Source organism: Mustela nigripes, chromosome 14 (genome assembly GCF_022355385.1).
Source record: "Mustela nigripes isolate SB6536 chromosome 14, MUSNIG.SB6536, whole genome shotgun sequence".
Taxonomy (NCBI): Eukaryota; Metazoa; Chordata; class Mammalia; order Carnivora; family Mustelidae; genus Mustela; species Mustela nigripes.
In genome coordinates this window covers 27,033,930-27,058,198 of record NC_081570.1, presented here as the reverse complement: position 1 = coordinate 27,058,198, position 24,269 = coordinate 27,033,930, and the positions used below count along the sequence as shown (strand labels likewise).

The 24,269-nt window shown below is 40.1% G+C and overlaps 1 protein-coding gene across 1 annotated transcript in view; it reads right to left on the bottom strand.

Annotated features, from left to right (window-relative positions):
- Nucleotides 1–422: 422 nt before the first annotated feature.
- Nucleotides 423–24,269, bottom strand: part of AGO4 (argonaute RISC component 4) — a 39,461-nt gene continuing 15,614 nt past the window's right edge. Inside the window, exons 6-18 of the mRNA XM_059377243.1 lie at nt 24,109–24,243; nt 23,315–23,402; nt 21,340–21,487; nt 20,744–20,863; nt 20,492–20,620; nt 20,113–20,246; nt 18,767–18,951; nt 17,320–17,479; nt 13,884–14,199; nt 13,609–13,743; nt 7,084–7,185; nt 6,617–6,816; nt 423–4,267 (exon numbers count right to left, since the gene is read on the bottom strand). Of these exons, the coding sequence (XP_059233226.1) occupies nt 4,159–4,267; nt 6,617–6,816; nt 7,084–7,185; nt 13,609–13,743; nt 13,884–14,199; nt 17,320–17,479; nt 18,767–18,951; nt 20,113–20,246; nt 20,492–20,620; nt 20,744–20,863; nt 21,340–21,487; nt 23,315–23,402; nt 24,109–24,243 (1,961 nt within the window). The 3' untranslated portion in view covers nt 423–4,158. The remainder of the gene's footprint in view (nt 4,268–6,616; nt 6,817–7,083; nt 7,186–13,608; nt 13,744–13,883; nt 14,200–17,319; nt 17,480–18,766; nt 18,952–20,112; nt 20,247–20,491; nt 20,621–20,743; nt 20,864–21,339; nt 21,488–23,314; nt 23,403–24,108; nt 24,244–24,269) is intronic.

Here is a 24,269-nt window from a genome sequence, read left to right as displayed (position 1 = left end):
GAGCCTGATGTGGGGCTCCATCCCAGAACCCTGGTATCATGACATGAGCCGAAGGCAGAGGCTTTAACCCACTGAGCCACCCAGGTACCCTGGAGAAGTCAGTCTTAAGTATGTGGGCCATGTGCCCTCTGGAGACTGTAAATTTTTCTCAAAACTTCACTTAGATAGATCTTCCCATTAAGAGCTATACCCAGAACCCTGATGAATCTTATAAAAGTTTTCCTTTGTGAAATTTTGCTGAGACGCTCTTCTAAAATTCCCAAATATCAATTTCTAAAGATAAGAAGACCCAGGAGTTAAAAACACAAAGTTTCTTCTCTGTTCTTTCTCACATTTCTTAAATAGAGGAAACTTTTTAAAAGCAACCATGCATGTTACCATTACAGTATACTCCATATGTATTAGACAACTGACAAGAAAAACAACTTTTGGCACAAGAATGCCAGTTTATTCTCTTTTGGACACATGAACACAAAATATCCCTGCAGGCCAAAAAAAAAAAAAAATCGCAAAATTTAGACAACCATCATCTTATCTCAACATGGGGATACCACCCCTCCCTTAATAGTTTAGAAAGTACCTCGTATTGCTAAAGACATACATCCAGTCCAAAGTTAATAAAATACATTTTTAAAACATTACAGGTCTAACAATATAGAAACCAAAATTACACCATTAGTCAAATGAACAAATGCAAACATTTCAGCCACTAGACACAGAAAGAGCATGAATGTCAATAGCAAGGGATAAGAAAATGGTTAATTGATAATAAGATCTTCCCTTTAATTTTATAAGGAAAAATCCTTGGAGTTGAAGCAGTATTGATACAATGCCCTCAGCCTCCACTTCCTTAAAATGAAAGCAGAGCTACCACCTTGCTATTGAGCAAGAAAATCTTATAGCACATCCACAAAGGGTCACAAGGGCAGGGCAGAGAGGGTGAGCCTTCTTAAACAGGGGTTGCCTTTTCCCACTGGAAGGAGAGAGAGCTAAGCCAGGTAGGGAAGCTCTGACATAGGCTGGGCACCAGATCCTAAAGTATAGACCATATAGAACCTGTAAATCATCACTTTGGAAGCAGCAAATAGAATTTACAGTAAGAATGAATATGTTCTACCTGCCCAGACTCTGGCTGCACAAAGCCAGCTAGTTCACTCTAGAAACCACTCAGGCTTCAACAGCTAACGACAATAAGAAAATGTTATTGGTTCAACATTTGGATCTTCACCACTCTCCTGAGGTCCCTACTCCTTATCCCCTAATTGTTACTCTTTAGCATTGCTACATTTCAATCTTTCACACCACATGACAGTGCCTAAACAGGCTGCATTAAAAAAAAACAAACAGCCTAAATCTACTTCTAGAGAATGCACACCTCCCATTGATTGACACATGCATAACGATTCAGTCAGTCCCAAGGGGCTATCCTATTCAAATCGTCAAGCCAAATTCAAATTATGCATTCAGACTTGCTTGTAACAGTATTGCTGCAACTCTGATTCTGTAGTGATTACCGCTTCAAGATTCACTCCCTTTAGCAGGTTTTTTTTCTCTCCCCAATAATGCTAGTTCTTCCATATTTCTTTCCTTTCATCCAAAATGAGTGCATTTGCTCCCCCGTTAAAGGTACTGTTTCCTATAAAAATAGGCCTCCCGGCTTTTCCTCCACCACCACGCTGATTTGCCCCAGTGTGTAGGACTGACTGAGGTTGTACAAACTGTATAGTTCAAGGTCAAGCATATAGCCCAACTGCCGGCAAGCGAATCAGGGCTTCCTGGCACTCCACCTCACTTCCTGCTCCATACGTGCCAGGAGATGATGAGAAGTGACACTTCTGTGCGTTAACAAGTGAGCCCGAGGCACTCAAGGGCAGGTGTGGTGCCCGCTGGCCAGCCAGCCAGCCACCAAGAGTTCTTCACAACCTGGACGCCACTCAGTCCTCCTTCTCCTAAAGAAGCTCCGTTTTTCTTCCTCTTGGGTCCAGGGTGGCCATGCTGAAGGGTATTTTCTGAGCTCTCCCTGAACAAGCGTGAATAAAAGTAGCAGCCAGCCCCTCGCCAACATGTCCTGATCTGTAGTATCCAAGTGAGGTATTTGCAGAAAAGGAAAATCGTAAGAAATTAACATCTGCCATCTCTTCACTCCTGCCTGTTGTGCCTCAATTACAGAACTTGCTTTCATCCCACTATATGCAGAGAATAAGGATGTCTGCAGTCATATTAATGAGCTACAGGACACAATATACATTATAAAACTCTTAGAGACCAGTCTCAGCAAAGACGGGTGGCGCCGCTGACCAACAGCACATGGAAATGTAAACTTCAATGTATTTACAAGCTTCTTTAAAAGACTGAAGAAAAAACAGTGCTTTGTATTGCTGGGATTTTGAGAAGGCTAGTTTAAGAGATTTGGACCGGCTAATGAGTTCAAGCAAACACCCTTCACCATCAGATCCAGTGTTCCCCCACCAGCAGTGTCCAGGCAGAGGGGGCAAAACCGTTTTCCCACACTGTGTCTGTCTCTTCCCTCAGCACCTTCCTCAGCCATAGGGACTGTGGCTCTGGGGATTTTACCCCCTTCCCTAGCTCTCACTTCTGAGGTTCCAGGATAGAAAATCACATGTCAGTAAAATCTGGGCTGGGAAACACTGGCTGGAACTACCAAGACTCTATGTAACTGTTGTCCATTCACAAAGTGTTATCTACACTAAATACAAAATGTGTTTTTTCCCTACACTTTCACTGACGCTTGCTTTAGATCAGCTCCCCTTGTTTGGACAAGAAAGGAACCCGTCTCCTTGTGAGCGGGATCTAGAATCTCTTAAGAAAAATCAACCTTTTCTATGCAGTTTTAGTTTAGTGAAAGGAAGGAAACCCCACCAAGTACATTTCAGATTGAAAGAGAAACACAAAAATTTGCACTGCACATGACTGTGTGAGTAACCTTGATTCCCGGGAAAAGAAGTTTTAAATGCTGGTACATCTGTGCAGGTCGCAGCATCACTCAATATACCTTAAGGATTGGCAAAGCCTATCCGATAAGGAAGCATCCTGGTTCTAGCTTATTTTAAAACAAAGTGACAGGACACCAATGGTGACTATAAAACAGATAAAAATAATTCTTTAAAAAGTCATGGAAATATATGTCTTTTCTGACCAGTTTCAGAAATTGCCACATTATGATCTATAAGAAATAGCTGATAAAATCATACCGAAATCTCATCTAGAAAACTACACAGTTGGGGGAGGAAGAGAAGGGACCTTAAAAAATGCTTATTGCCAAAGTTAATTTTCTATGAGAAAAGTTTAAAAACTATTTAGATCTAACAAACCACACAGCAGCATAAAATGGGCACTTTTGAAAACTTTGAAAAATACTAAAAGCTAATTTTTTTTTCCAAAAGGGGGAAACATGAGTACTTTTACCATGGCAGTGTCATCTGTCACTGTGACATGGATTACATCTGTTTGTGCTACACATTCACAAAAGCCAACCAAATCAGAGAGCTGCTGGTCTGAATTTGCAGCCAAATATAGTGCAATTGCCTGGCAGCCTGTACTTGCACCAGCACGAGTCTGTAGAGATCAAGAAGATAAAGTAGGAAAACTAATAAAACTCTGTAAAACTTTTAAAAATTAATGCTCGTTAAAGGCATTTACAGTGGCGAAGTCAGAAATCTCCATTAAAAAGTTTATGGACCCACACAATTAAAAAGTTAACGCTGAACTGAAGCATATTGTTTGGTTTTTCTCTCCCACTTACGCAGACACCCCACTCAATGAGTACAGAAAACAAGGAGTGATCTTCTAAGACTAGAGGGATGCGGTGAACACCACAACGAGCAAAATATTCCATCGAAACCTTTCTTGTGAAGTCCTTAAGGAAGTTCAGGCTGATCAGCCTTTGCAAGATGAGGTAAAAATTCAGTCCAGTGCATCAGAAAAGACAATCTATGAGTATCTATTACTTTTAAAAAATGGCTCAATTTTGTTGATGCATCAGACAGTGCTGCGAAGTAGAGATTCAGTGCAACTATTCCGAGCTGCTCGTAGAAGACCACCTGAAGTCAACTTGGCTCTCTCTAGAGGCGGTAGGCATTTGAAACATTTTGAGGCTGCATGGGGTGCCCAGTTGGTTGAGTTCTTTTTCTGAGACTCTCAGGCAAAATACATCGTGTGCTGGGTATCATGGTGGATCTGCACTGCCTTGGCCAAGGCCTGAGGATCCCGGCCATTGCTCTGTCCTGACACATGACTGCCTTCCGCGCTGTAAAGAGAATAATGCAAAAAAACAGGTGTAACAAAAGATCACTTCAAACTTCACATGTTTCAAATAGCACAAATACTACTGGATTCAGGAAGACCTTAGGCTCAAGCTGTGGCTCCTTAAATAATTTGTTGTGTCTCTCTAACATGAGTTCACTCAACTGAAAAATACATACAATTTACTGAATGGGCTGTTGCAATAATTAAATAGAACAATGTCTCCAAAGACCCAAATCCTTAACAGTGCTTATGTTAAGACTCCCACTGCCTACTATGTCTAGCTAATGCTTACTTGTCCTTTAGGCTTCAGTCAAAATGTCATATCTCTCAAAGGAATCTTTCACTTCCAAAGTTCAGGTCAGAGGCACCTGAAACATACTTTCACAGAATCCTCTACTTTTCTTTCATGGTACTAAAAAGATTGAAATTAAATTTTTTTTAAGATTTTATTTATTTGACAGACAGAGATCACAAGTGGGCAGAGAGAGAGAGAGGAGGAAGCAGGCTCTCCGCGGAGCAGACAGCCCGATGCGGGGCTCGATCCCAGGACCCTGGGATCATGACCTGAGCCGAAGGCAGAGGCTTTAACCCACTGAGCCACCCAGGCGCTCCTGAAATTAAATTTTTTTAAATTTTTATTTTATTTTTTCAGTGTTCTAAGATTCATTGTTGAAATTAAATTATTAATTGGATAGTTATACATTCCCCCCCAGGAAATGTAAACTCAAAGAATGCAGTGACTATCTTACTCACCACTGAACCCCTGGTGCCCACACGTAATATAGTCTCAATAACCATTTGTTGAATGAATTCCTCAGCCTAGTATAATGCTGGAGCATACTATGTTGCTGTGCAAATGTTACTGTGCCAGGAATCTCTTCTCATTTCCTCACTAGCTACATGACCTTGAGGAAGTAACAACTCCTTCAAACTTTGGTCTTTTATGATAATAGTAACAACTTCTGAACATAACTCTTAAGGGTTCCATAGGATATAAAGGGCTAGGTAAACTGTAAATCACCAAACCTCTTCTGACTTAAATTATTACTTTAGCTATTTAATTATTTTACTAATTAAATTATTATTGCCCTTACCATCTAAGCTCACCATCTTAGTCGTCTTTAACTTCATCCTCTTTTCCCACTCATGCCCAATTAACAGTTAAGGGCTATTTTGGCCCCAAAGTAGCGTTTCACGTTTAACAAAGAAAACCTGCTCTAACACTTTTCCAGCTTCGTGCCTGCTGTTCCCCTTTCAAACACTCCAGCCAAAGAAAACTTGCTATTGTCTAAACATATCCCTTGCTTTCTCTTTATAGCCATTGTTCCCCTCTGCCTGGAAAATCCTTTTCTCTTCTTTCTAGAGCCAAATCCCACCCATCCAGCAGTGAAATCTTCTCTAACAACCTTCCTTCTGAAGTCCCACTGCACTTTCACCTATACTGCCTTGGGCTAATTGTCAGTGCTCTGTTTGCCTCTATTGTCTGCCACACTGAAAAAGAAAATCCCAGGAAACATGTCTTCCTCATCTTAGTATTTTTAGTACCTAACACAGTGCTGGGCACACAGTCAATACCTAATAAATGTGTTGAATGAATGAATGTATATTACAGAATGGAAGGTATAAAGCCACAGCTGGGCATTTTCCTTCATAGCGTATTTTCAACCCTTACAGAAATAGACTTGCAATGGAATGTCTACTATTTAGCAGCTGAATTCAGACTTGGGGAAGAGCCCAGAAACTGCTACTCTTCACAGATGGTCATTTGGAAAAGGAAACTAATGCAGGGAGCTTATTTGGCTATTTAACAGTGCTCAGTAACAGGTCAAAATGTCTGATGCTTCTGAGATCCCTATTTGGGGGTGAAAATGGTCCTGGCACCTCTCCTCTGCCACACACATGCCCCAGATTCACTCTGGTGCATTCTTCCGAACTGTACTGAAAACAAAGTGAGCAGTGCAGGACTTTCCCTCCCATGAAGCAGAATCCACGGGTCTGTGACTGCTCTGATTGGAGCCAGGGCACTGTGTGGGCCACTTCTGAGACTGCTCAGGACCTGAACAGAACCGAATGCATTTCACTCTATGGGAAAATCACAGGCAGCTCCAAATTAGACTCTTTTTCTTGGGCAGATGATAGACACACCATGCAAGTATGAGCAAACCCGAGCACTTCTTGGACCAAAAGTCACATTATAAGCTCTCAAAGGCACATTCATTTTTATTCACTTCTTGAAATTTAAGCCCTAAAAGAAGATTCAGCTCTTCCTAAAAGTTTCCTGTAGTAGCTCATTTTTTTTAAACATGTTAATTCAGACAAAAAGAGATTCCACTGTGCCTGAGAAACTTGCCTGTCATGATCTTTATCCACCAGATGATACCGTGCCCTAAAAGCTACAAGCCGGGCATAATATGCAGGGGCTGGAATGGAGACTGAGCGCGTGCACCGCACATAGGTGTGACAGAGCTGGTAAGTTAGTAGCTGGAGCTCATCTGCGGTGAAGCAGTTGTCATCCCACAAGACCTGGTAATGTGAAGGACGGCTGGTTCCCTGGAGAGAGACTTTTATGATTAACACATTTCTGACACGGGTTGGCTATCTGAGAGAAGAACTGAAATCCACTCCTTAAATTCAGAAGTACTCCTGCCTAGCACACCTACAAGCAGATACCCAGACCAAAAGATAACAGTTCTGGAATACAAGCACTAAATTAACCAAGTGATGCACAGTGTTGAATAACAAGTCTAGTCAAGCCAGTTGTTGCATTTGCAAACATCTCCCTATTAAGTCAAAGGTCTGAAACGGTTTCCAAATTACCTGAATTCCTGCATGACTACAGAGGTAAAAGTCAAACTCGGATGGATGTGTGATGGTGCTGTCCACCGTGGTGCCTGCTGGTACATTGCCACTTTTCCCCACCTACCAAAAAAAGAGGAGGGAGGAGTATAATGAGTAATCAAAATGCCAAGCTGGGCTCAGGCCATATTTTCCTTTTATGTACTCATTGGTAACAAGTTAGCAAACTGTTCTTAAGTGACATTTTGAAAATCAGTTTAATTCAACATGTTGAATTTTCTGCAATGTTCCTTAGCCCAACCACTTTATCCTTAAGTATTTTCTCAAACAAATATACTCCATGGTTTCCCTAGGGGAGTCCAGACAAAGAATTATTTTACCTGCGACTTTGGGTTGCATTGTTGTCATCTATTTATAGATGATATATTGGCATTGTTCTCAGAGAGAGAGAGGGAAAAAAAAAAGGCATTTACAATGGATAAGCTTCCTGAGAAAAAAAATAAAGTTTGTCCCTTACTTAGAGTAAAAAGATACGCACAACTTTCAGTGTAAGTTAAGATGAAGAAATCTTTGAGTGGGCACACGAGGCTCAGCAAAACTAATTCTTTTACAGAATCAATAAAAGAAGTCACCAGCACATGCATTATCAGGAAGAGTGCACTGAAATGGGAATTAGGAAAACCAGGGTTTCAGTTCTAAGCCTAGTCTTGTGACTACATACCTTAACAAAGCGTAATATCTTTGGGTCTTAATCTGACCAGCTATAAAACTAGGTGATGATCCCTTACACTTTAAAATTCGAAACTGTAAGGCTCACTTACAGGAAAAATTCTAAAATCAAACTTCTAGGAAAGCAGGGAAGGGAATTTCAGAAACGCACTTATAAGGAAAGGAATTAAATCTTGCTATTTGGTTAATTTTCACCCTCATCTGCTATGTAGCAGGGTCCCATATGAAGAACTGTATTTTGTATAGAGGCATGAATTTGATGGGAGTTTATTTGGCTCCATTCTTACTACCATTACCTATAGCTTAATTGTATACCAATGTGTACAGGAACATCTATGGATAGAGAAAAGTCTCATTCCATCGAATTCAAATGTGCACTTGGGGACTGCACTGGACAAGAGGAAATGTAACTGAGTTATAGTAGTTCTGGCATCATTTCCCAGAGTGTGTTCTTCAGAAATATTAGTTCCGTAGGATGTGTTTAGATATTTCATGGTTCACACAGATTTGAGAAATACTGGGCTGAACCCAAGGTAAAAAGGTTTTTCTATTGTATGATTTCTCAGAACCTTTATTCAGTGATGTATAATCTTTAAGAGAGAGATGGAGTAAATAATATTTTCCAAACATATTTAACCACAGAATCCTTTTTAAAAAGATTTTAATTAATTTTATTTTTAAAAAGATTTTATTTATTTGACAGACAGAGATCACAAGTAGGCAGAGAGGCAGGCAGAGAGAGAGGAGGAAGCAGGCTCCCTGCTGAGCAGACAGCCCAATGTGGGGCTCCATCCCAGGACCCTGGTATTATGACATGAGCCGAAGGCAGAGGCTTTAACCCACTGAGCCATCCAGGTGCCCCTAATTAATTAATTTTAAAGTAGGCTCCATGCCCAGTGTGGAGCCCAACGTGGGTTTGAACTTACAACCCTGTGATAAAAACCTGAGATCAAGAGTTGGACCTTTCACCAGAGCCCTCCAGGTTATATTTAAGTAATCTCTGCACCCAGCGGGGCTCGAATTCACAACCCGGAGATCAAGAGTCACATGCTCCATGGGCTGAGCCAGCTGGCTGCCCCAGCATGGAATCCTTTTTAAAGCAAATCTCTTGGAATCTACAGATGAGAAGGGAAGGAGGTGATGCCCTGGGGAAAAAGAGATCCAGCATGTCCATTTCAACCACTACTGCTTGAGCACCCACGTGGAAGGCTCTGCAGATGCTGACGGGAGACAGAGGCGCAGAGAGAACTAATGAACATGAACCCTCCTGCCCTTATGCACACCAACTAAAATGAACTGCAATATAGTGTGATCAGAGTATTATGGAAAAAGCTGGTGGGAGGAAATAGTTGAGCCATCCTTTATAGGATAAGCAGGAGTTGAATGGGGGGATGGGATGAAAACCGGAAACACTCCAAATATCCCCTAAAGTCAAGAATAGATGAACTAATTGTGGTTCAGCCATATGATGAAATACTAAGCAATAAAAAGGAATAAAATGGTGATATACACAATGAACCTGGATGAACCTCAAATGCATTATGAAAAGTAAAAGAAGCCAGGCCAAAGGTTATGGTATCCCACTTATATGTCATTCTGGAAAAAAACACAACTGTAGGACAGAATGCCTGTCAGTGGTTGCTAGGGGCTGTAGGTGAGGGAAAAGGTTGACTGCAGAGGGCTTGGCAGAATGTGTGTGCATGATGGATTGTTCATGTCTTCTAGACATGATGCTTACACAACTACATGCATCTGTCACAACCTGTAGAACAGTACACTAAAAAGGGTGGATTTTACTATTGTCTATATTATACCTTAATTAAGAATAGTGGGGGGAAAAGAGTGGGACAGATGTGGTCATCTTGGGGATTCAAATCCACAAATATGTGGAAAATGGAAAGTGTATGAAGGTGTGGTGGATGGATGAAACTAAAATGTTCTGGCTATCTTAGGAAAACATTGAACAACAAAAGTAAGTATTTTGTAGACCATGGAGGATATGTGAAGGTTTCTGAATAATGGAATGGCAAGGTAAGATATGCATTTTTTAAAAAGATTTTATTTATTTATTTGACAGACAGAGATCACAAGTAGGCAGAGAGGGAGGAAGGGAAGCAGGCTCCCTGTTGAGCACAGAACCCGATGCGGGGCTTGATCCCAGAACCCTGGAACCATGACCTGAGCTGAAGACTGAGGCTTTAACCCACTGAGCCACACAGGTGCCCCTGCATTTTTTTTTTTTTTTTTTTTTTAAGTAAGCTCTAAGCCTAATGTGGAGCTTGAACTCACAAACCCAAGATCAAGAGTCACATGCCCCACCAACTGAGCCAGGCAGGTGACCTGAGATCTGTATTTTTTAAACCTAGCCCTGACAGCAGAGGGAGGGTACATCTGTGAAGGAGGAATGCCGATGGGGAGACCAGTAGGAGTCTCCTGCAATATAGGAGGTTCTGCCTAGGACAGAGGTGACACAGAAGAGGAAGAATTGAGACAAGATATTTTAGGGCAGAACAAAGAAGATTATTTGAACAACTGAATATGGGGGGACTGAAAAGGGAGCAGAATTTAAAGACAACACTGAAGGTTCTAACTTGGCTGACTTAATGTACAATGATGCCAACTTACAGGAGAAAAGGAAAATTGGGGAGGAATAGGCTTTGGATGAGGATAAAACAGAAAGTAGGAGGTTCAGACGTGTTTTGCTTGAAATGCCTGTGGTAGATTGTATCACTAGTGCCAAATATTCCCGTGCCCCTCCCTGGGGGAGGATTATACATCCCCACCCAATTAACTCAGGAGTGGCCATGTAACTTGCTTTGGCTGATAGAGTGTGGCTTGCATGTATAACTTCTGGGTCGGCGCTTTAAGAGCCAACATATGGGGGCTCCTGGGTGGCTCAGTTGGTTGAGTGACTGCCTCCGGCTCAGGTCATGATCCTGGAGACCCAGGACCGAATCCCACATCAGGCTACTTGCTCGGCGGGGCTTACCTCTCTCCTCTCCTCTCATGCTCTCTCCCTCTCATTCTCCCTCCCTCTCTCTCAAATAAATAAATAAAATCTTAAAAAAAAAAAAAAAAAAAGGAGCCAACATAGGAATTGTGCAGATCTTTCTTTCCCTCTGCTGCAATGACTGGTGATGTTCCAGATAGATTTTTCTCTGTCCGCCTAGGTTCCAAAAGGAGGACATCAGGGTCACAGCTGCAGCAGAGCCATAATGAGTGTGTAATATGAGCAAGAAATGCATCTCTGTAAGCCCCTAAGACTTTTTTTGTTTGTTTCCACAGCATGGCCTAGCTGATCTTGCTGATACAATTCCTATAGAGCATCTGGGTAAATATGTCTGGTAGAGAGTTGGAGGTGCAGATCAGGAACTGCACAGAAATGTTTGCAGCTGGGAATACAAATTTAGGAATCTATAAGCAGATCAGTGAACACAGAAAAGTGGGTGAGACTAAAGAGAGCTAAAATTCAGAAAAGAAGAGGGAGAAAAATGTATGAAATGCCTGGAAACATCGGTATTTAATAGCCAGAGAAGGAAGAGACGTCAAAGAAAGTCTGATTATAGAAGAGGGTAGTGAATCTGGAAAGTTGTATTGCTCAGGCAAAGAAGTCAGTGGAAGAACCTGACAAGGTAGCACTAGATTCGAAATGAGCAAGTCACCGAGTAAACAGCTTCAGTAGAATCACTGAAACTGAAGTCACGCTACAGAGAATGGATGTCTGATGTGAGAAGGTACAGGTGGAAAGTCAAGTCATTTTTCTTCTAAAAGCAGGGTCATGAAAGAAAACCAAGAAGGTGGCAGGTAGACTGAGGGAGAAACAGAGTAAAAGGAAGCTTACTGGGGGGGATCTAGGAGGAATTGAGGAACTTTAGAGGGTGAGGTGAAGGAACTGGAGTTTTGAAAACCAAGGGTCATTAATGAAGTGTCCTTTGGGAACAAAAGCATAGGTGGAGAGATTAGGCTCTGAGATGTGAGAGGAAGGAGCGGAGAAAACACATTTCAGTACATTTGAAAGTAGAGGAGAGAGGGGTGCCCAGATGGCTCAGCTGGTTAAGTGTCCAACTCCCATTTTCAGCTCAGGTCATGATTTCAGAGTCGTGATCTCAGGGTTCTGAGATCAAGCCCTGTGTGTTAAGCCCCATGCTCAGCAAGGGAGTCTGCTTCTCTCTCCCTCTCTCTCTGCCCTTCCCTGAGCTCGCACTCTCTCCCATTAGAATGGATAAATAAATCTTTAAAAAAAAAAAAGAAAAAAGTAGAAGAGAGGAAGCTGAGAAAACTCATGCCTTCGAGATGTTGTTTTCTGGGGAAATAGAGGGTTGTTCTATTGCTGGCAAGGTAAAGCGTTGCTAATAAAGGCATCACAGATTAGGGCTGGTGAGTTGAGGAGTGAAGGTTTGGAATACATGCTACGGGGAATTGGATAAATGGGAGAAATGGCAGCGTCAAAGGCTGGCTGAGATTTGCTATCATGAATCTGCAATGCCATTCATCATTAAACAAATGACTTTCTTACTCAGTAGTCTCCACTGGCCTAAGAGTCAAAGCAAAGGAAATGGGTAAGTGGACCAAACCAGAGTTGGAGACTGGCTAGAGGCATGATAAGACAAGTGGAGATGTTGGTAAGTGTCAAGGGAGCAGGGTAGACCAAGGACCAGGATTATCAATCTCTGGAAGGTTAGGAGTGACATGGTAGAGGACAAAATGATGAGACAGCCTGGGTTTTAGGAAGATAATCCAACTCCTAGAGCTACACACAGACAGCAATTTGATGGAAGGATGGAGAGGTGATAATCCAGTTAGGGAGGGGATGGCAGAGTATTCTGTGACCAGAGCTCAGGCAAGAGTTTGGAGAATTTGTGTCCATGGAGGCCTACAAAGTACTACTGAGTTAGGGTTTGGGTAATTCAGAAGACAATAGTTGGAATCTGAGCTGACTGGTGGAACTGGAACCCTAGGAGAGAAACCTTAGTTTTTCAGTGCTGTTGAAAACAAAAAGCATTAGATTAGAGACAAAACCTAAGGGCATACTAGAAAATAATGGGAGTGACCCACAAGATTATAAGAGTAAGCAACAGAAAGAACTGGTCTCTCTGCGGGTGAATCAGGGAGGGCCTGGAAAAGATGAAACAACGTCACAGAAGATATCACAGAAGCAAAGTCACTCAATATTATGTACCTATAACTTAGCTAGTTTATTCATGAATAACACATTATAAACCAATTATGCAAAATGGCTCTTCGCAAATGCTGGGAATTATACCCCAAATTAATATTCATTTATTAATTTAATCCTGTGAGATGGGAATTGTTCTTACTACATTTTACAGATGAGAACACTATGGCTTAGAGAAGTTAACTTGCCCACGGTTAGTAAGTATGACATTATAACCATTCAAAATGTGTACCCAAGACTCCTGCACTGATATAGGCACCTTTACAAAATCATTTAGAAGAGAAATTCTTCTTTATACCCTAGAACCATGCCTTAAGCACAGGTAGTAAGAAGTAGCAAATGATAATAAAGTCCAAATACATAAGCCATCCCTTCGGGGTTCGCCTATATCACCACAGTGTATCTTGGCATGTTTTTGACTCCCCCTTAAAAACTCCAGAAGCCAGCACTTCTGTCACACAAGCGAAATATTCAGTCTTGAAACCTGTATCATTCAGAAGTGATCATCAATGCTCAACTGGAGATAGTATATTAATTAAATTATTATTACAGTTGTTTTTAGGGGAAAAAATTATATGTATGCCCATTTGAAAATATATTCACTTGCATCAGATAATGAGGCTTCTACCATAGTTTCTTACCCTTTCTGTTTTATCTGCACAGAAAAGTCGTGTGTGATGTCTCTTCTGCACTACAATGTAGGTTATTCCTGGCCGGTAATCTTCTTCCAAGCTAATACATGCCTTACGAATTGCTATTAGCTCTGGCCAGGCAACCTAGGAGATAGAAACAGAATGACATTTAATTGAGAACTTACCTTGCAGCTCTCAGATCTGGTTCACCTGGAGTGTTAGATGGGAGGAAGCTCTATCAGACACCTAGAACCCCCAAAGGAAACCATGGGTAATCAGAGTACCTGTTTCATTTGTCCCTCTGATACCCCTCCACGGTAGTAGATGATCCGAGTGGGTTTGAAGCGTGTAGATTTGTAGAACTGGATCAGCAGCTCTCGAACCATGTTAGTGAGGTCCTGAATTACCTCCTGACTGTAGAGGAGCTCCTGGGAGATCTCCTGGCGGGAGGTCTGCACCCGAACGGTGGCACAGTACCGGCTGGGGTGGCCATCCATACTGCCAACGACAGCAGCAATGGAAGGCTTCTTCCCATCCCCCGCCGGGGGGTGTGTAACATCTGCTCCCAGGAAGATGACAGGCTGCTGGAACACCGAGGGCCTGCTCAGATTGAAGGAGACATTGACACTCAGACATACAGATGAAAATCTGTACTTTGAAGCTCAACAGATAGATTCAGATATAGTTTTACAAGACAGAATAAAGACTTGAACATATTAGGTGAGAACTCTAAGACCCATTGAGTGTCCGTGCCTCTTTGGCAATGAATCTGAATTGATTCAAGAAGTCAGCATGGTTGGGACACCTGGGTAGCTCAGTCGGTTAAGCATCTGACTCTTAGTTTCAGCTTAGGGTCCTGGAATCGAGCCCTGTTTTGGGCTCTGCACTCAGTGATGAGTCTGCTGGAGATTCTCTTTCCCTCTGCCTCTGCTCCTCCCCCTGCTCTCTTTCTCTCTCTCTAAAAGAAGTAAATAAAATATTAAAAAAGAAATCAACATGGTTCTTCTGTAATAGTAGGAAGGGAAGACTAAAAGAGGACCTGAGCCAAATTTAATAAAATCCCTATGTGTGAAGGAAGACTTTCCCAGAACGAACTCTATTTGGATCCCAGGATTCTTACAACGGATATAGAATTGCAGAATTTACATGGAACTGGGACAAAACCCCTTATGCACTTTAAGATATGAGACTCAGAGAAGAGACTCGCGTCTATCTACTTCCCTATTCTATTTTTATTCTATTTTTATCTAGTATTCATCACTTATACCTCATATTTTACTTAATTATTTTTTAAAAGGCTCTATTTTTAAGTAATCTCTACACCCAATGTGGGGCTCAAACTCACAACCCCAAGATCAAGAGTCACACACTCTACTGTCTGAGCCAGCCAGGCACCTCACTTAATTTAAATTGTATTATTTTACACCCACACACACCCACCCACACACACAAGTGTAAGCTCCACTAGGGCAGGAATTTTGTTTTGTTTTGTCTTATTCCCTGCAGTATCCCTAGTACCTGGAACACTGCCTCACTCACAGCTGGCACTCAATAAACACTTGTTGAAAGAATGAACTCATTTATTTGGCACTGATTTTTCTAAGGAATCAAGGGGAAATATCATGCATGCTTCTCTGGCAAATTCTTAAAGGTGGGATTTGGAACTGAATATTGATTCTTAAAGTATAATATAGGAGACACCCCAAATCTGAAAAACTCCTGTAATAGAATAGATATCTCCATGAGGGCAGCAGCTGTCTTAGATTTCTTTGTACATATCATCATGCAACATGATGGTGCAGAAAGTACAACAGCAAACACCTCTATAACACACATATGCACAACATAGTAACAGCTTACATGTACCAGCCACTGCGCTAAATGCTTTACCTATATTAACTCCTTTAGTCCTCACAATAATCCCATGAGGTACAATTATTATCTCAATTTTCCAGAATTAAAATATGACACAGAAGCGATTAAGGAGCTTGCCCAAGCTCACATATCTAGGAAACAGTAAAGCTGGAATCCAAACCTAGGTTGTCAGACACTGAGGTGTGTGCTCTAAATGGTTATGTTGTCTCAAATATTTGGGGTAAAATTAAATGATTTCAGATTTTAGACTAATTTCCCATATGGCCTGCACACCCCATCCATCACTGATGTAGAGGCATGATTAGGATGTTGTTACCTATAAATTTTATTCAAGGGAAAATTAAGAATTGGAATATAATTGTACAAGAAGAGCAAGGTGCTCAATTTCATATTCTTGTCAAGTACAGTCATCACTAATACCACAGCTCTAAACTGAACTTTTCAAATCACTTTCACATACAGAATTTCACAGGAAAACATTTTAGAGTTAGCAAGTCAGGTATTATCTCAATAGTTAGGGAAAATACAAATTAATGAAAAAATGGATAATCCAATCCAAGAAACAGGTAAAGAACTGAACAAACCCATCATAAAAGAGGATATCCAAATAGCCAATAAACATACGAAATTGTGTTCCACATGATTCATCATCAGGGGAATGCAAATTAAAACCATGATGAGATACTATTACCCCAAACAAAATGGCTAAAGTTAAAAGGACTGATACTACCAAGTGTTGGTGAGAATACGGAGCAACTAGAAATCTCCACGGAAATGCAAACTGGTACAACCACTCTGGAAAACTATTTAACAGTACCTATCATGCTAAATCTGTGTACTTTCTATAACTTAGTAATTCTACTCTTGGATATATACTCAGGAAAAAGAGAATTTACATCCACCAAAAAGGTAGAAAAATTGTATAATGAATGTACAATAATATCCATCAATGGTAGAATAGATTCAAATTCTGTGGTAGGGGTGCCTGGGTGGCTCAGTCATTAAACATCTGCTTTTGGCTCAGGTCATGATCCCAGGGTCCTGGGATTGAGCCCCACATCAGGATCTTTGCTCAATGGGAAGCCTGCTTCTCCCTCTCCCACTCCCCCTGCTTGTGTTCCCTCTCTTGCTGCATCTCTCTCTGTCAAATAAATAAAAAAATATTTTTAAAAAACCATAAAATAAATAAAATAAAATTCTGTGGTATATTCATATTATGAAATAATATACAACAATGAAAATGAGTAAATTACTACTTAATACAGTAACATGAATGAATTCCAGACACATATGGATAAATAAAAGGTAGACATTATATATTATATACTGCATGGTGTCATTTATATGAAGTTCAAAAAGAGGCAAAACTAATCTATGGTGATAGTGGTTACCTTTGGGGGTTACCTATTGGGAGAGGTCACAAGGAAGCCTGACAGGGTATTGTGCTAGATCTTCACCTGAGTAGTTGTTACATGAGTGTATACATATCTAAGAAAAAGGTATTGAGATGCATGTTTAAGATATGTGTGCTTAGTGTAGGGACGCCTGGGTGGCTCAGTTGGTTAAGCAGCTGCCTTCAGCTCAGGTCATGATCCCAGCGTCCTGGGATCGAGTCCCACATCGGGCTCCTTGCTCGGCAGGGAGCCTGCTTCTCCCTCTGCCTCTGCCTGCCATTCTGTCTGCCTGTGCTCGTTCTCTCTCTCCCTCTCTCTGACAAATAAATAAAATCTTTAAAAAAAAAAAAAAAAAAAAAAAGATATGTGTGCTTAGTGTAAATTACATTACATTTGATCTTAATAAAAACATGGGGAAAAAAAGTAGAAAAAACAGAGTTCAGAATCTTACCTTTGATGAGGTACAAGCACATTGTTAATTCCTCCGAGCTTTGCATTTATCTTCAGGCAAAGGTTGGAAAGGGTCTGCGGTGAGGTCTTCACTACATTTTTTACCTGGACACACTGTGTGGCCATACCCAGGAGGGTATCTCCAACACGTTTCACCTCCGCTACAAGGATAAATTCATTAATTAATTTTAAAATGTTTAGATATTCTCCTAATTACTAAGAGTACAGACAAAAATCCGCACACAAACATTCACACAGCGCGCTGTGCTAGATGTGGTCATTTCATCAGCTAAACCCCTATGGCAATTTTTCCTTTTCTTCCCTCCTGCAGGCATTGAAGTTAGCCCAGTTCCTTTACTCCTGGATGCTGCTTGCCACCACCCCTGACTCAGTCCTTTAAGGTTACTTTTTCCACAGGACGGGTCTGGCAAAGGACTCCATCTCCCAGCTCCTCCCTCTCAGTATACAGGCCAGCTCTTTAACTTTAAATATTTTTCTTCCACCCTCCCCCTCTTTTTCCTCTAAACACCAGAGATAAGCAAACAGTAACAAAAGAAACAACTACAGAGGGCGTTGAAGACATTTTATAAAGTTCAAACAGCTGGTCTGGGGTTCCTAAATCCTTTATTTAGAGATAGACAAAAGAACTTTGTATCACTCTTGTTTATAAGAGACACAAACTGAACAGCTTCTCTTTGGGAAGTGGTGGACTCCCTCACTCTTCCCCATTCCGGTATTTCCAAGTATGTCACCAAACATTCCAGTTCTTCCTGCTTTGAGGACTATGGTAGAATCTCACTATATGCCCCACGCTCATTCCCGCTGAATTTCCTGGCCCCCATTCTCAATTCCCACAGGAAGGTTGGGAAAAGCCATGTCGCTGGTTGTGGTCAAGAAGCTGCAAACGTTGGGTGCCTTGGTGGCTCAGTGGGTTAAGCCTCTGCCTTCAGCTCAGGTCATGACCTCAGAGTCCTAAGATAGAGTCCCGCATCATGCACTCTCCTCAGAGGGGAACCTGCTTCTCTCTCTCTCTCTCGTTGCCTGCCTCTCTGCCTACTTGTGATCTCTGTCAAATAAATAAATAAAATCTTTTAAAAAATAAATAAATAAAATAAAATAAATGTAAAAAAAAAAAAAAAAAGAAAGAAAAAGAAGAAGCTGCAAATGTTAAGAACCTTCCAGAGCTCTCTTTCCTCTCTGCCATGGGGCCAGCAACTTTCCAAATAGCAACTACTCTGCCAGCCTGGGTCCCGGAGTGAAAATGATATGATGGCATAGAACAGAGGCCACAGTCCACCTCAAAGGACACATAGCAGAAGCAAAAAAAATCAGCCTTTGATGCTCTGAGCCACTTAGAGTCTGGGGTTATTTGTGATGACAGCTTAACCCAGCATATCCTGACCTACTCATTCAAATGATCCCTCATTCAAAATTAAAGGGGTCCATACCATACACTGGTGTCTTCCCGGGCAAGATAACCACAATTAGCTGTAGGCCCACATAGGTCATTTTCAGGTGTTTGAACATGGGCTCCACACTGTCTGCACCTTGTGCGTACTTGCAGAAACATGGCTGACCCTGGATGGGCATTCCCGCATCCTTAGAGATTTTACGGAGTTGGTCAGTGAAACTCCTGTTAAAATAGAACCAGTGGCACAGTGCTTTCATTTCAGAGTACATTCGCAGAATTTATTTTCCACTAAGATACTTCTTTCAGTTCTGTACATTCTTAGCCAAAATTAAAAATAAACAAATAAACAAAGAAAAAAAACCTTTAAATGGTTGCCAAAGATGGGCTGGCAATTGTATCATGGCAATCACAATGCACAAGAATCTGTATTATTAAGCTATCAGATCATTGTTTTGAATTTTTAAATAATTCTGCTTCAACTGGGCCCCATGAACTAGGAAGAGCATGTCTGTCCAAAGATAAATATATATATATATATATATATATATATATATATATATATATTTTTTTTTTTTTTTTAAGCATTCAAGCCAGTAATTCTGAACCAAAGAAAACCAAAGTCAAAATTTCAGGTAATGTGTATTTTGGTTAAGCCTGGCACAAGAAAGGTTGGGTAACCTTGTGTTCAACTGAGAACATGGGAACACAAAATCGGTATATTTAGGATTACATGCAAACTTGTATCATATTTGATTTAATAACAATATCAAAATAAATCACCACTTTAAAAAAGAAAACAAAATTCATTGTGAAGTTTTAAATTCTGGATATGAGAAGTGACTTTAATCTACATATAAAGTTTTCAGAATAATTTCTTTTGTGCATTTGCCAGTATTTTGTAAGACTCCTTTCTTCCATCCAGTTCCCTTTTCCTGCCCTGATTTTTCCACCCTTCTCACTAACTTCCTTTCTATAGATAGCTGCATCTGTAAGACATGAACCAATGATCTCAGTAAGTGTGACCCTGCAGAAAACAAGCTCACTAGTAAATTATAATGATTAAAAATGGACGAGTTTTTATCTCAGCTGAAAAGATACAATTAATACCAAAGGAAGCTCCACTAAGAACAGTTTGCCAACTATCTCTGCTTCGGCCTTGTTAGTCACAGACTTTCTGCTCTAACCGTAAGGAAGCTGAGTCAGATTCTTAATGTCATTCCCAAGTTTGCCATTTACTATAATACAAGGTCTTTTTCCTGCAGCCAGATGGCGTCTCTACAGGAGTTAGGGGTTTAGTGGCAGTGTGCACAGCACATTCACGTCAAGATGGTATTTTCATATCTGGGAGGGATATTACTAAGCTGAAAATATGAAGATACTCACTTTAGTAAATCTTCCCTACATTGTTTCTGAGGCGCAAAACAAGCAACTGCCCAAACTTTAATTTCAATGCCAGCATAAAACTGCTTTCCTCGCATGTCCCAGACACCCTGGTTGGGTGTGGCTACCGTTTTATTCTTTAAAAAAAAAAAAAAAGGAAAAGAAAAGAAACAAAAGAAAAGAGAAAAGACATTACAATCTAAGGCCATGTTAATGTTGATGAGGGGATAAACAAAACTCTATTTGGTATTAGCCAAAAGACAAAAAGCAGTAAGGAGCAAAACTATGGGTAAATTCGGTGTGGTGTAGCAGAGAAATCCTGGATTATTCTCTTGTTGACTGGTTGTTGGAAGGAGCTTGCTGAATGAAATAAAACGCTTACCCGGCCTCCATATTGCAGCATTGGTGCTGGAAGTACCCTGCCTGTGAGCTCTGTCATTTCATTGTGGACAACAATACCAAATTCTTTAAGGTATGGATCCGGTCCACCCACCATGCTGTTACTCTTCACCTAAAGAACAGGAAAGCCTGCGTATATAAAAACCAAAGAGTAACTGTGTCCCACCAGGAGTTTTCTATTGTCTTGTTTTCTCATCTGAAAGCTAGTGTATCGTGAAGACTACACCTTACTGACCAGTCTACTGATTTCTTCCTGTCTGTCAGGAGCCGATCTTGCTGTAGCTTTGATCATTGTAGAAGTCTGATTGTCTGTGAGCTTCTTTATACATCGCTGTCCTGCCACGATATTACAAACCTATAGAGAGGCAAAGAGAAATTCGTTTGTGTAATAGGTTTTTATAAAGTAAGCCTTTGCTAAACTGTATCTTACCTCTTCGATTCCCCAAAACATGAAAATGCTATTACCTAGTGAAGCTATCTGCCTAAAATATTTTATTTATTTTTTTAAAGATTCATTTATTCATTTGAGAGAGAGAGAGAGAGAGAGCGCAAGAACATGCAAAGGGAGAGGGAGGGGCAGAGGAGGAGGGAGAGAAGGAGACTCCCTGTTGAGTCAGGAGCCCAATGCAGGGCTGGATCCCACAAACCTAAGATCATGACCTGATCTGAAACCAAGAGTCAGACACTCAATGGGCTGAGCCACCCAGGTGTCCCTGCTCAAAATATTTAAAAAATTTATACTAAATTCTACTTCTAGTTTAGAACATGATTTTTTTTTAACTCATTCAAGAGATTGGCAGATTCGGGAAAAGAAAATTCAGTTTAGCTTACCTCAAGTGGCAAATATGTATGTTTTTGTTCTTGTCCCACTTGGAGACAGGGAAGATGGGGGTATTTCAGCTGCAGACTATACTTCTGCTTAAAGTACTGAGCTACTGTACATTCCATAGCTTGCCCATTTTCTAGCTGTAAAGGAAAACTATGGGAGAGAATATCTCTTTAGAAATGTCTTCAAGTTCTTTTTTTCTTAAACAAACAAACAAACAAAAGCCTAACATTTTCTACTTTGATCAGTCACTTAAAAAACAAAGGTCAATCTTTATTTGACCAGTTTCACTTAAGTCATTTAGTATTTAATGAGAAAAGTGACTCTTGGAATTTTCCATGTTTGTTGAAGCTAGGATGAGGAAAAATAGTAAATTAAAGCTTAAAAAGAAGTTAAAAAAGAAGAAGCTGCAGAACTGGAAAATACAAACTCACTAGAGGTCAGTTAATACCTACAGATACATATATAATCTCTAGCTGGCTTCCTACAAATTATTTAAAATCAAATAAGGACTTGGGATCATCCACATAGGAGTTTTATTTGCTTAAGAGAGCTTTTTATAAAATGAGTGTAACAGTTATTGGGGCCACATTTCCAGATCCCCAAACCAGGACAAATATATGTGGATTTAGAGGCAACAAGACCAAACACATGAAACTCAGACTGTGCCAGGATATTTGCTATAAACTGGAGAACATGATTTAAGAGATTCTCTTTCTTTAGCTCTTTCAGGGGGCAAATTATCTTAAATACTTGGTACAGTAATAACTTTAATACTTGGTACAGTAATACTTAAATACTTGGTACAGTAATAACTTTATCTGGCTTTAACTGTTACAGCCCCACAAAATAACAATGTAGCAAGGATTATCTACGTGGTATTTAAAACTACCTGCTTTCAATTTTCATGCGAAGATTATCTAAATCTATAAGTATAATTATTTTTACAGAGCTATGTAAAGTAATTAAAGAAAAAGATGAAGTTCTTGAAACAAAAGCTACACTTCTCAATAGGGATTTCATAAGGCTTCAGTAATGTTTTTCCTCCTAGAGAATGAAGTCAATAGTATAATATGAAGAATACATGGAATATCACTTTATAACTCTTAAGAAATTCACATCAGGTGCCTATTCAAATCATCATACTGATGAATTTATTCAAATCATACTGAATTAATATACCCCATTTATCCAGAGTTTACCCAAAAACTTCTACTATCTAGAACAAAGCCTTCCTGGTGATTTTGACATACACTAAAGTTTAAAAACCGAGAAAGGTGGAACTAAAACAAAGACTAGAATATAAACAAATAAACAAAAGGCTTCTGACTAATCAAAACAATGTAAAGTTTATATACGTTAAGTTCATGTTCTTTACTCGGAGGAGCCAATATTTATTTATGTGAGACATCAGTTTAAAGATCTTGATTATAAGAACAGAACTTACATCTATGGTAAATAAAAGCATTTTCATGTATATTTTCTCATTTTGCATAGTTCACAGTGGATTAGAAGTCAGGTGATTAAAAAATAAGACTGGAAAATGGAAATGAGTAGCTGCTAGAGGCATGCCATACGTACTGGCAGCTGGAAGAGGCTACAAAAAGAGAAAAATCCAAACAAAACACAAAGCAGTATCTTCTCATGACAGCCTTATATGACTTACAGGACTTAACAGATCCTTTGAGACATGCGTTGAGAATATAACAGTATAATAAATGATGACTCTGCATTGTTATATAAAAGTTGATCTGTGTTTGGCACCCTTTGTTTAAGAGGGGAAATGAATCAAAGACAAGAAGTATGTTTTTTAAAATGTCTCCATCAAAAATATTTAAAACATTTTTTAAAGGTGGTGGTTAAAAGTGATGATCTCAGTGATTTTGAAACTTGCAATAAGGGATACCATTTTCTCAAATCACAGCAGCTTCTTCTGTTACCAAAAATGTAATAGTATCATTTTAGGTGTGGTGAACATACGTTTGATGACTGGCTGGCCGTCTAGTCACATTACAAACTCGATATTTTCGTTTCATCTGTCCACAGTGGGTCACCTCAACTTTAAGACCTGAAGTTCAAAAAAAAAAAAGGTCAAAACAAAACATCAGGTATTAATTAAAATCACAGTGACAAAAACAGGTTCAAATGTCTTCAGAAAGGCACCACATTGTACAGGGCAAAAGTTGCAGAGGTAAGAGGACAATTTCATCATGTATAGGCAAAAAGTCTCAGCTAAGAAGAAAAACTTAGAACCCAGATGATTTAAAATGTGCAACCTACATAAATTTATTAATTTGTTCAATAAATAACTCCTAAATACCAACAATTCTAGTAATTATTATGGGGTCTAGAGAGAGCCCTCAGGAGGCTTATATTGTAGTGAGAGAAGATAGCTAATAACAAAAAGAACAGAAATTCCAGAGGAGAATAAACTTGTGTTCTTTTATTAAAATGCAAGTTTGAAAAATAATAATATACACAAATAAAATAAAATGTGTTTTTAAGTGGGTAAAGGGTAAGAATGCTTGATGTATGCCAGCTCCTGGATGTGAAGCTTTATACATCTAATTGCATTTAATTCTCACAACAAATATAAAGATACACATTATTTTCTTTACCTTAGAGATGAATAAATTAAGACTCATGGCAGTTAAGTAACTAGCCCAAGGACAGAACTGGCTGGGATGGAAACCCATCTGCGTCTGACTCCAAGACCCTGCTCCTTGCACCACACTGAGCCACCTTGCTGAGACTCCTGTAATGCAAATACCTACCTCTGATTTCTTTGGTAAACTTGACACGCTGGGAATCTGTTAGCGGTTTGGTCTGTTCATTGATGTTCTGAATGTCTAAAACTTCACACATGAACTCGATGATAGGCTGAGCCCGGTAGAAAGCAGTTGCTGACACTAACAAACAGAGAGGACAGATACTT